This window comes from Benincasa hispida, chromosome 2 (assembly GCF_027475165.1).
Source record: "Benincasa hispida cultivar pf3 chromosome 2, pf3_genome.v1.1, whole genome shotgun sequence".
Classification (NCBI taxonomy): Eukaryota; Viridiplantae; Streptophyta; class Magnoliopsida; order Cucurbitales; family Cucurbitaceae; genus Benincasa; species Benincasa hispida.
In genome coordinates, this window is record NC_143479.1 from 61,955,412 (window position 1) to 61,968,657 (window position 13,246).

Sequence of the window (13,246 nt, forward strand, 5' to 3'; positions counted from 1 at the left end):
GAAAAAACTTTCATTCCCGATGGATTACATGGATTATGGGTTGTATTTCTAACCAAAGATTCTCCATATTCATTAATGAAAGACCAAGAGTAAGAATAATTGCTAGGCAAGGGGACCCCTCTCTCCTTGCCTATTTCTCTTAGTTAGCGAAGTTATAAGTACTTTAATTGCTAAACGTCAAGAAAAAGGGAAATATGAAGAGTTTTTGGTGGGAAAGGATAAAGTTCACATTTCCATTCTTCAATTTGGAGATGATACTTTGTTGTTTTGCAAATATGAGGATGAAATGATTGATAATCTTAGAAAAACTCTTGCAATATTTGAGTGGTGCTCCAAACAGAAAATCAATTGGGAAAAATTTGCTCTATGTGGAATCAATGTTGAAGAAGATGAACTGCTAGTAGTAGCTTCAAGGTTAAACTGCATAATAGAACACCTCCCTATTTTATACCTTGGCCTTCCATTGGATGGCTACCCTAAAAAGGTGGAGCTTTGACAGCCGGTAGTAGATGGAGAAGATATAATCTGTCGAAAGGAGGAAGAGCAACGCTTTGTAAGTAAGTTCTTTCTAATCTACCAACTTATTATATGTCTCTTTTTTTTTTCCCAGAAAAGGTGATCTCACTTTTAGAAAGAATTATAAGGAATTTCTTTTGGGAGGGTCATAAAGGAGGTAAGATAAACCACTTGGTGAAATGGGAGATTGTTTCTAGAAAGCAAGAAGACGGAGGCCTTGCCTTAGGAGGTTTAAAAGCTAGGAATTTGGCATTATTAGCAAAGTGGGGTTGGTGTTTCATGAATGAGAACACTTCTCTTTGGAGTCAAGTTGTTAAGAGTACTCACGGGAGTAGCACTTTGATTAGCACACTTCGGGTAAGGTGAGTTGTAGTCTTCGTAGTCATTGGATAAGTATCTCAAGATCCTGGATGAAAGTGGAAGTGCTAGCAGTGTATAAATTAGGACATGGCAGCCGAATAGCCTTCTGGCATGACCCCTAGTTAGACAGAATCCCACTTAAAATCAATTTCCCGACCTTGTTTGGAATAGCCCTCAACCCAAATGGATTGGTTTTGAACTATTGGGACTCTTAAAAGAAGAAAAGATTATAAATTTTCAAAATCTATTGAGAACTGTTTCCAAGAAAGAGGTAAAGGATTGCCAAATACACGTTCTTGGTCTCTTGAAGCTAGTGGTTCTTTTTAATTAAAATCATTGGTCAGGCGTCTCTCTTTGGCTTCCCCCCTTGATAATTGTTTACATAAAGCTTTAGGGAAGTCCAAGTGTCCTCGAAGAGTGAGTATTACAGTTTGGATCATGCTGTTTGGAATGCTTAATTGTTCTGTTTTACAACAGAAGCTATTTTCTCACCGTTTATCTCCTAATTGGTGTGTTTTATGCAAAGCAGAAAGGGAAGATCTACCGCATTTATTCTTTGATTGTGCCTATGCCAATAATTGTTGGAGATCTCTTTTTGAATGCTTTAATATTTGTTGGGTTTTTTATAATGAATTCAAGAATAATGTGCAGCAGATTCTTATAGGGTCGACCTTCAAGAAAATTCCAAATCTGTTGTGGATTAATTGCACCAAGAATTCAGAGATAACCATCAAAGAGGATGAACTTTATGTGGACAGAACCGTGTTCCTCAAAATTTCACCCCTCCAAGAATTCAAGAACATCCAAGAATCCCTCCAAGATTCATGCAACTAAGAGGGATCGGCCAAAGGAGACCACAACCTAGGCCTCGTAAACAAGCCATACTAATGCCACAAACCCTTTTAGGGTTTGATTCTGATTCCTTGGAAGAAGACACAAAACTAGGAGAACATGCCAGCCGGCCAGTCTTATAGACAGAGGTTCAACTACAACAACCAAGACCTTCAAGATTTCCAAGAGGTTGATCAAGATTTGGAACAATATTGGCCCGAGTTTAGGGAATGCAAAGAGGACCTCCGTGGAGACAAGATTCTGAATACAAAATGAAAATCAACCTCCCTACTACACTGGATGAATGAATATTGAAGTTTTTCTTGATTGGGTGAAGGAGGTAGAAAGTTTTTTTTGACTACATATGCACACCCAAGGATCGAAAGGTAAAACTTGTGTCCTTTAAACTAAAAAGTGGAGCATTTGCATGGTGGGATCAACTCCAAGCGAATAGAAAAATTTATAGAAAACCTCCTATCCAAAGCTGGCCAAAAATGCTTAAACACATGAAGAAGAGATTTCTTCCACTTAACTATGAAAGATTGTAGTACAGCCAATTCCAACATTACAAACAGGGGTCAAGAAGCATTGAAGTGTATACAGAAGAGTTCCAAAGGCTGAGTGCAAGAAACAACCTTGCCGAGAGTGAAAACCAACAAATAGCTTGGTTTCTTGATGGACTTTGACAAAATATATTCAAGAAAAGGCACATCTCCACCCAATGACAAGTCTCTCAGAAATTGTTTCGGTGACCACAACCATTGAAGAAGATAAAAGCCAAAAGCAGAAAAGATGGACAGCAAGAAGGGCCAACTGGGAAAAAATAAATGGTGGTTCAAAAAAACCAACCTTGGATCCAAACACAAGTCCCGATACAGCAAACTCTTCTTCAAGCAAAGCAAAGGACAACCTGTTGAATCATAAAACCTGCTGAATCATACTTATCATAAAACCTGCTGAATCTGAAGAAGAACCATCTAAAGGCTAACTGATGAAGCCTAGAAAGGGGAGGGGAAGAGAGAAGGAAACAGAGGCACCTCCATTTACAATTGCGTCTTTTGCAAAATAGAGACTTCCATTTCCAATTGTTGGGATAATAACAGCCAAATCAGGAACTTGGGCCTTCGAAGAGGCCTTTTTGACAGATAGTTAAATAGTTGAGTGGCCCTCATGGAAAAATTAAACTCGACTTACTTAAGTGTGGATCGAATTTGTTTGTCCCTTGTAGGCTCTAGAATATGCAGTATACACTGTAAAATCAGCCTTTTAAAACTTCTCTAACAAACCCACACAGGTACAGGTCTTTCTCTAGTCTTTGGCCTTTAGAAGTCTCGACATGGATGACAAGGTTGTAGGAAAGTTTAGCTCCTGAACTGTCTCCCCATCTAGTTGCAGGTTATGTATGAGAGAGGAAGAAAAGTCTGATCATTTGTTTCTCCAATGGCCCTTTATAGGGCGCCTTTGTGGCACATTTGGAGAGAGAAATGCTTTCGAAAGTAAGTTATTTGTAATTACAGCTGCATAAACTGTTTGCATAGTGCTCTGATACCACTTGATAAAGAATGAGTCTTTGTCGAACGAAATTCTTGAAGAGGTTTTTATTCAATGTGTAGAAGTGGATACAGTATCCTCTTCAAATAGGAAAGAGGGAGCAACCGGTTACTTGCTTGGCAGGTTACAAATAATAAAACTAACACTAACCGGTTTTAAACAGAAACCAAATACAGAAGGCCTTTTACAAACAAAACAATTAAACTAAGGGATTAGGAAGACTAAATGATTTTTGTCAATGATATCTATTTAGTTCCCACATCCTTAGGATTAGGAAGACTAATCGATTTTTTCTAGAATGACTATATAAACAAAACTGGAGCTACAAAATGTTTCTGCATGTGTATTTGTTGTATTTAAAATGGTTTTTTTTTCCAACGTCTCTTGTATTTAAAATGTTGAAACCAAATTAATCATTAATTTTAAGTAAAATAAAAATTTGAGTCGATAATCAAAGTTATTACTCTTTGTACTGTCTAGAAGGAATAGATATAAGTGAAAAAGTGATTCTTTTTTGGGAGATTTTCAAAAATAGAAAAATAAGGGAAACTATTTGCATAAAATAGTAAAATTTAATCGTTTTAGACTTCAATTAGTTTCTATCACTGATAGACACTGATAGACTTCTAACAGCCTCTATCAATGATAGAATTCTATCAGCCTCTATCACTGATAGACGCTAGTAGAAGTCTATCGGTGTCTTTCATTGTATGATATGGTGGAAAAGTATCTTAATCAAAAATTATTTTGAAACAGTGATTAAAGTATACAAAACCTTCTAAGAAGAGAGCTTACTCTAGTATATCAAGGGCAAAGGTGCGCTGGAAAGAAATCGGGCGTAACCAAGTTGCCTGTTGAAGAAAATCATTGTCATTTACTGAGAAATTGGAAAAAATTAAATTTAAAAAACAAAAAAAAAAAAAAACAAAACAAGAGAGAGAGGGAAAACAAAAAACAAAAAAACAAACAAATAAACTATTTAACCACAATTTCCCTATCGCAGATAACAGAAAAGATATAAATACTAAAGGGATCAAAGAGTGTTTCATGATAGGTCCCTTTGTTGGTTGGATCGGTTCGAGATTGCCCAAATGAATGCATCTTCATGGTGCATATTGTCAAAACAATTTGAAGACTATTCTATTCAGGATTTTTGCTTAAATTGGAGATCATTCATCTTTCCAGACCATTAATGGAGTCATGGACAGATTTATTTTGTATTTTGTTTGCTGTATTTCTGGTTTTATGATTGTATTTACGGTTTAGTTTGTCTTTTCACATGGATGTAGTCTATTTTGATCTATTAATTCTTCATTGCAAGGGCTTTTCTTTCCTTTAAATATAGGTTGTAGGAAATGATGAAGGCGTTGGGGTGTCAACCTAGTTGAGATGTCCGAATGTGCCTCCTGATCCATAGGACTCATATGTTAAGCTCTTGGTATATGTATATCTCTCTTGTACTTTGAGTTTTGTCTCATTTTATTATATCAATAAAGAGACTCGTTTCCCTTCCAAAATATAAATACCAAAGGGAAGAATGTGAGGATGTAGACTAATTTCTGAACTAGTTTTAGCATAAGAAAAAAAATCCCAAAGGTGTGCAAGAATTATCTTAATTCACAATTTAATAGCTTAACTCTCTTCGGGGGTGTTCAGGCCCCAACTTGCCGTGCATGAAATGGGCCATTATAGCCCACTCAATGTTCGAGCCTCCCATTATAATAGTTGAAATTCTCAATTACTATAATCACTTAGCTACAATAAAACTAGCTGAAAACTCTCATTGTTTGTATTTACTAGTTTGTAACCATCCTCTCTCCTTATTTGTAGTTTGGACTAAAATAGTTTGCACCCTAAAAATAGACTATTATAACCAACATATTATTATAATTCTCACAGACTATAATAACCAACTCAATACCCTAAAGGCCTAAACAGTCTCTTATTATTTATTATTCCTTTTAGTCACTCCTTATGGAGTTTGTATCCATCGAGTATGAGTCTATTTTCATTACATAAGTTTCGTATCTTTTACTTTAGTTTTTTATTTTGATTTTTTATTTATATTATTTAAAGAAAATAAAAAGAAAAAAATAAAGAGGTTCTAATAGCTTAAAAGTAAATACATACAGATCCACCTGCGGCAAGAGCTGTCAGATCTTCAAGCAATTGTAGCCCAAGCTTCCCCGCTTTAGTCAAGTTCTCTCGCTTCAACAATGGCCCTCCAGAAAGAGACCCATTTTTCAGTGTCCTGTTCATGCCAGGATTAGTGAAATATAGTAGCTCAAGTCATAACACCATGCTTACGGTACATAATAACAGTTTTCTGCCCCTTTTTATGGAAAACAAATTTGGTAATTGACGGAGAATACAGAAGAGATAGCACATAGTACAGAACATAAAAAAAGATGGTTGTTTTCTCTGGTTGTGGTTTTTGTAGCCCCTTTTGTATTCATTTATTTTTCTTGAAAGCACGATATTTCATCCAAAACAAATAAATTGGACAACCAGATATCCTCCCAACGAAATAAAAGATAAGAGGAAGACAATAGTTTTCCTTCTATTTCAATGTTAAATAAACATGGGTTGCACAAAAAGTGAACTCCAATAGGCACACATTAAATAACATTCAAATAGCACAACAAAATATTAACCATCCACGGAAAGCTGTGAACTGAGAGTAAAGTAATCATTATTAATGTCAAACAAATGACAAGCATACTCTGAGCTATTGATGTTACGATCAACGTCAGAAATAACCATACTGGTTCGAGAGCTTTGACTTCCAGTACCAAACTTTCCAGCCGGAAGTGACTCGCCAAAAATTACATGATCAAAAATCAGAGCTACTGCTTGCCTAAAGGTAGCCGCTGCAGTACTGCATAGCACTCAAATGAAATAGGTTTTTTTAGATAAAGTGGAAGATTAGCAAGTCACTGATGAATAATAATAGAGAAAAAAATCAATTTATACCCCAAAACTAATAATTGTGTCGATCTAAAACTTTAAACTTTCATACTTTCCATTACTGATTTATAACATTTTTCAGAATCACCTAAATAACATTATTTTTCTCCCAAAATCCTGGTAAAGTGGCAAGAAAAGTATCATGTAATTCTTCCTAAATAAGTAGAGAAAAATATAGGGAGACAAGGAGAAGAAAAATCATCCATACTAACGAGAAATTGTCACTATCTATTTTATTCCATCATTTTTGTCTAATATTATGTCAGTCCATATATTTAAAGAAGTCTTATACACATGCGAAGTTCTTGCATTGATGGTCTTAAAACCAAATCTAAAAGAGGGCCTAAATTAGTTCACTTACAAAAGTTTAGGATTTTAATTGAAACAATTATTAGTTTAGGGTTTTAAGTGATACAACCCCAAAGTTTTAGAGGTGTAAATTGATTATTCTCCAAATTAATAAAATTAGAAAAGGATTTCACAAGTGTAAAATCAAGAGACTAAATACAGACATACTTTCGCACACTGTCAGAAGATCTGTTGTTTTCTAAAAGCCGAATACAGATACCAAGAGCTTGAGCCATATTTTCCTGCAATTATACAATTGAAAATTTTGGATACCACTATGAAGTGTTGGGTTTCGGTCTATCCTGCAAACAGATAAAACCCCAACGGATTCCAGAAAACAGGGGAAAATCGACTTCCCTGATAGTCTATAGATTGATGAACGATAAAGATAACAAAGTTTTCCACAATTCCAACACAGTCACAATATAAAGAAAGAACACAATAAATGATAATGCAAAAACATAAAAACCAGACACAATCGAGAGTCTGTGATCCTCCCCAAGTTCAGCTTTTTGCCATAAAATAATATCTCATCGACAAAAAAATAGACAAAATAAACAAGAGAAGTAAAATCTGTTCAGCTTGTCCCTTTTTATGTGTGAATGATGCACTATTTTTTGCACAATGGTCATCTTTTTCTTGAACACGAGACAACTTGCTCAATAAATACAAAATTCCACAGAGGAGAAAAAGTAAAAATGCAATACAATTCAAAAATTGAAGCATAATCATTTTTCTGAGTGCTCATTACCTCATTTTCAGGATGTAAACGAGATTGAAAAATTATTAGTATAGTTTGAAGTGTCTTTAACTGAACAGTCTCGTCTGATACTTCAGCGTGCTGCAGGATAAAAGAAATTTATATCAGAACAATGTGAAAATCCATTTTCATGTTCAACTTGACATGCCAAAGACAAGAATAAAGATCAAACTCACATTATTCAAAACTATTCTTTTTTCCAGAAGAAACATACTATAATTTCATTGATGAGATGAAATGGTGATTTTTTTTTCTATGTTAATCCATGCTTTTTTAAAAAAAAATGAAACAAGACTTTTCATTGAATAAATGAAAAGAGTCTAATGCTCAAAATACAAGGAAATGAAACAAAACAAGAACTTATCAAGTATGCTTCAAGTAATGAAAAAAAAAAATACACTCCTGGTTAAACATGAGACATGAAAATCCTGCAAATAGATTAGAGAGAACACCAAGAAGAAGAAGCTGTAACTCTGATAAACACCAAGAAGAAGAAGCTGTAACTCTGGCAACTTCAAATCAAACAAGCTAAAGTCGATGCTTGTCTCGAAAAAACAACGGAACCTTGGAAAAGCAGCACTCAAAGAAAACACCAATCAAACAGAACATAATGAAGGAGACAAACAGTGATATGGAAACTTCCACAAGCCTTAATAGAGATAAGGGCCAACCAAAAGCTTCAAGGAAGAAATAACGGAAAATAGACCCGTGCATCTAAAAAAGTCTTACAAGTGTGAAGATTATCCAATAACAATAACTGTTTAAAATGAAATCTTAAAAAAGGGTTTAAATTAACTAATTCAAATGGAAAAGTCTTGTTTCCGTTTTTAAAAAAGTTAATTAACTTGTGAAAGTTTAAAATTTATTCAATTATTAGTTTGGAGCTTTGAGTGATAGGACCCCAAAGTTTAGGGGTACAGACTGGTTTTTATCCAAAATAATAATTGGTGTTTTTTAAAGCAAAAGACACAATACAACGCAATAGTCTTCTGAAGCTTAAGCGAAAGGTGCAAAAAGAATGAGGTTTTTTTATGCACACTATATATAAAAGCACTACATAAAGAAGAGAAACCATAGTGAAGTGGGAAAAAACAAACGGAATGCAAGAAATTTTGCATTAAGGCTTAGTAGATTTGATTTTTTTAACTTAATGAAAAGTCTCATTTTCGTTTCAAAAAAATAGTTAATAAAGAAGGGAAAAACCTTTTCTTTTTTTAATGGAAACAAGCCTCTTTATTAATAAAATGAAATGAGACTACTCTTCAAAGTACAAGAGAATTATACAAAGAGCAAAAAGGCCTAAGGATCAAAATCAAGGCTAAAACTTAGCCCAAACAAAAGATTAACAAGAACAAATAGAACCAACATAAACCAGAACAAATAGAACCAACATAAACCAAGACAAGACAAAAGAGAACGAAGAATTACAGAAAATACTCGAACTTAATTAGCTAGAGGAGAACTGATCAGAGAAGCAATCTGCTAGCAATCTTGAAAAGTGAAAGCCCGCCAATTTAAGCATAGGTTCGGAATGGAGTAGTCTTCGAAATCCTTATTTAATGTGCACAAAGCAATGTGACAAATCCTTATTATTACTATTTTTAAAAAAATAATGAAAAAGCCCCAAGGCCCAAGGCTTTGAGCCTTGGGGCTTCATAAAAGACGCGACTTATTTTGTGTCTCACCTTTTCAAACACTTATAATAATATTAGGAAAGGACCATAATTGTAAAATCAATAGACTAAATACGGACATACTTTTGCACACTAGGTGAATGGAGACTTCATTAAGGAAAAAAATAAATACATGGACATACAGAAAAAGGGAGCCCATAGAAGAAAGCAAACTAAAGAAAGGGTCCCTGATCAAATAAAATTGTTAGGTAATTACAAAACGTCTTAGCCAGCGAAGGTTACAGAGAAACAATGAAATTAATGTGAGCCCAAATGTCACTCATAACAATGGAACAATAGTAGAAATCACCCTTCTTCATAACAATGGAGGTTTAAACAAAATCATTGTTCCAACCAACGATAAAGAGAGAAAAGGATGGAAAGGCTTTTTATAATCCCATCTCCACCTACCCTATTAACTCGCATTCAAGAGAAGTTGCCCACAAAATAACCTACTCGACCCCACCTACCCCCTTCTATTAATCCTCAATCTCACCCATTGAAGGAGGCAAACAGTGTGAACAAAGCATCATCCTCCATTTTCGTTGGAACAAAATATTCCAAGAGCGTGTAACTTCATCCCAATGGTCAAAGACCAAATCATTGGACAAAGAAGCAATTCAAAAGTGTGCCAATTATAAGGACCCTTCCCATGAGCTTTGAACTACTTGGTAGAATCAGTTTCAAGAAAATATATCCATCCCCATTTGGCCATCAAAGCCAAATTTCTAATTTTCAATCCTCCAAAATCGAGACCACCATCAGTGGTTTTGCTTTCCCACGTGGTCCAACAAAGCACAATATTGCCTAGAGAGTAATTACAAAAACTCTTCAAAATCGAACCCCAAAGAGAAACATAAAATCTCAACAAGGACCAAACCTCACTAGACTCCCACTGAACTCCTTTAACACTTTGTTATTCCTCTCCTCCTAAAGGTCCCACAACAAAACACACATCCCAGCAAACTTGAAATTGATTGAAAGACTATTATTACGCCCAAGAGAATCATTCATGTAGACGGAGTCTTCATTTCATGAAATTTTAATGCCCACAAAAGCTCCAACTAATGGTTGATAAGCCAACAAACGGCTCTAGAACTCCAAATTGATTTCTTAAGAATTACAACCAAGTTGCAATCAATATCAAATCCTTAATCATAAGCCTTCGGTTAGTCACACCCAAGCAACATACGTTCCACGACAAGATTTTCATAAAACACGAGAGGAACCCTTTTTGACACTTCCTTTCTTCCTCTTATCATGATTCACAATTGTTTGATGATTTTGGAGCTCTCTTTGTTAGGTGTAAAGTTCAATTCTCATTATGCAATCAGTCATTCGCCTTTGTATTACATCTCCATCCCTTTATTAGGAGTAAAGTTTTATTCGAGAATTCAAACAAACTATATGAATATATACATTGACAAGGAACTATCTTTCCATTGACTAATAAAAGAAATGAATTGGTTCAAGGATACAATCTTCCATTCAGGGAGAAAATAGGGGGGGAAACAAAAACAAAAAAACAAAAATAACTAGGAAATATGGAAGTAGAAGTGTTATCATGATGAGACAGGGATGGAGATGGTTTGTATAATGCGATCTTCACGTCTTATGAAAAGGGGAAAAAATTACCTGAAAGGCAACATTATTTTCTACATTGGCTACATGTGAATATTCTTATATAAACAATTGCTTTCAATGAGAAAAAAATGAAAGAATGTAAGGACATACAAAAAACTAAGCCCGCAAAAACCACTTTAGAGAAAAGATTTCTAACTGAGTAAGATGCTATCTAGAGAATAATTGCAAAAACTTTGAAATTGAAGCCCAAAGAGAAACATGGAACCTCACCAATGACCAAATATCGTAATGTTCCCTCTCCACGCCTCTATACACTTTGTGGTTTCTCTCCCCACAAATATCCCATGATAAAGCACATAAACCAACAGGCTATAAGAAGCGACCTTTCTCTCTGAAAGATGGATGGAGGAACTCCTTGATCGTCGTGTGAACATCATCTGGCAAGGTAACTCAAGATAAAATTCCTGAAAAAAAAAACAATTCCACACAGCTCTTGCAACCTAACATCTCCAGAGAAGGTGATCTAAGTCTTCCTCCACCTTCCAATAAATAATACAACAAAAAGGTCTCATTGACGTAGGCATCTTTCTTAAAAACCTAGCCAAAGTGTTCACACGGTCGAGTAAGACTTACCGGGTAAAGAACTTAACTTTCTTAGGGATCTTAATCCTCCAATGCACAAAAAAAACTAACTCACTAGCAGGAGAGAGATCCAACAATAGCCTAAAAAAGACTTACAAGAAAAACTCTCAATAGGATTAGGATTCCAAACACGAACGTCGACATCCCTACTCCCAAGCCTAAAATTGGCAAATGCCACGGCTACTTATGTTTCAGTTGGGTGAGAACTGGAACCCACTAGCACGAAGAGAGTTTCTCTCCAACCAACGACATCCCACTTCCGATAATTAAAACCCACTAGATCGAAACAGACAGCTCTTTGGGTGGCAAAAGGGTAATAACAAACTTACGTGTCAAATGGAATTAGTTATGTAGACTAAGATTTTATTATCAAACACCATAAGCTAACTGTAACTAGCTTAGCATAACAAAAGTAGTTGATCAACTCAAATAAATGTTCCGATAATGAAAATCACAATAAGCAGTATATAGTCCTTAATATAATAAAAGTAATTGATGAAAGTAAGTCATTTAAGTTTATAATTTCCCTTAACGCTGTAAAGCAGGCAGTAAAACACCATTATTTATAAGAACTTACATCTTTCAAAGTAAAGAGTATTTCTTTCAAGGCAGAAGGACTGACTGCATCATGTGATATGAGCTTTTGTAGAGACGAAAGCCCAATTACACTCAACTTTATAGTTTTGGCTTCACAGGCCAGTAGAAAAATTCGCAAGATGTCTTCATTTTCTGCAATGTCACTGGGACTTGACATTGATCGAAGCTGAAAACCGAAAAATTAAGATAAATATCAAAATGCAGGACATTCCCAATACTCTACACGATCAAATTTGTGACAACATAATATATCGAAGCATAGATCATGAATTATGTTGTAGCATTCATGCTTCATCGACTGATGCTAACAGGTTGCAACGCTAACAATCTAGCCAGAATTCTCATTCGAGCCCAAAGAAGCTGAAGTTTGGCTCATTGCAAGAGAAATTGAAGAAAAGGTCCATTTCTCTTGAAAATAGCCCCCGCACCCACGCCCACACTCCCGAAAACACACACACACATACACACAAAACAAAATATTATCGGAACAAGAAATTCTACACTCTTTACTTGTTTACGTTCCTTTACTACACAGATTCAAACCAGAAATTCAACTCCGGCGGCTTCGAATGAGCTATTAAAATTGAATCATCAAAATATACAATTAATAAACGCACAATCCACACGTGGTATAAGAGCAAGAATAGAGCTGGACCTTTAAAATAGCGTGCTCAGCTCCATCTTTGACGGCCGGGTGACGGCGGCGAGCTTCAACGGACAACGCGCGAAGATCAGATTCCAGTACAGCCATGAAAGCCATGTCAACAACTACGGAATTTGAGTCTGTCAATGACCAAATGCAGGCTGTAGCATTTCAAAGCAGGCTAGTAGAGATCAAACGTGGTGTGAGATCAGAGGGAATAATTCGCGCGCGAGAGAGAGAGAGAATGTTAGATCTCTAGCGAGAAATGGGAAGCGAGTGAAAACCGTGAAAGACGAAGAAACGCTGTTGGGGAGATACATCTTTGCACTTGGGCTTCGTGCGTGTCAATGCAAGGGCCTAAAGCCCATGCGCCTGCCTTTCTTTTATGGAAACTGTACCTAAAAATACCGCTAATGAGATGTAATAATTAGTTTGGAAAATAATACGAACTTGGAAATTGAATTCTAGTGTCGCTTGGAACACCCGACTTGGGCGTTAGATGGGTGAGTGTTAGACTTTGACAAAGATAGTGAAAAGAATAAATATTCAATATGTGTGAGTTGGAAATCTTAACTTTTATATAACTAAGTGTTGTCTTCATTTAAAGATACTTGTTCTACTAAATCCCACTTTGAGTTAGTGGATTTTTTAGTGTCAATTTCTCATCAAACTCAAAGTTGCATATTTGCATGTAATGATCTTTAAAATTGAGTGTTTATTGTTTTTGAAGAACTTTTGGCCATAGTGGGTTTTGATGAGATTATGTGAAGATCT

General features: G+C 35.5%; 1 protein-coding gene across 3 annotated transcripts in view; it reads right to left on the reverse strand.

Moving 5' to 3' along the window:
* Positions 1 to 12,846, reverse strand: part of LOC120071257 (ARM repeat superfamily protein) — a 59,828-nt gene extending 46,982 nt beyond the window's left edge. The window contains exons 1-7 of one of the 3 annotated variants that reach the window (XR_016527770.1): positions 12,485 to 12,844; positions 11,810 to 11,995; positions 7,325 to 7,414; positions 6,742 to 6,815; positions 5,981 to 6,136; positions 5,389 to 5,509; positions 4,054 to 4,109 (exon numbers count right to left, since the gene is read on the reverse strand). Coding sequence is in view for 2 of the 3 variants with exons in the window: in XM_039023416.2 (XP_038879344.1) it covers positions 4,054 to 4,109; positions 5,389 to 5,509; positions 5,981 to 6,136; positions 6,742 to 6,815; positions 7,325 to 7,414; positions 11,810 to 11,995; positions 12,485 to 12,589 (788 nt within the window). In the remaining variant the exon portion in view is untranslated. Of the gene's footprint in view, positions 1 to 4,053; positions 4,110 to 5,388; positions 5,510 to 5,980; positions 6,137 to 6,741; positions 6,816 to 7,324; positions 7,415 to 11,809; positions 11,996 to 12,484 lie in introns of all 3 variants that reach the window. The other 2 variants (XM_039023416.2, XM_090310897.1) reach the window with 2 other exon arrangements.
* Between the last annotated feature and the right edge of the window lie 400 nt (positions 12,847 to 13,246).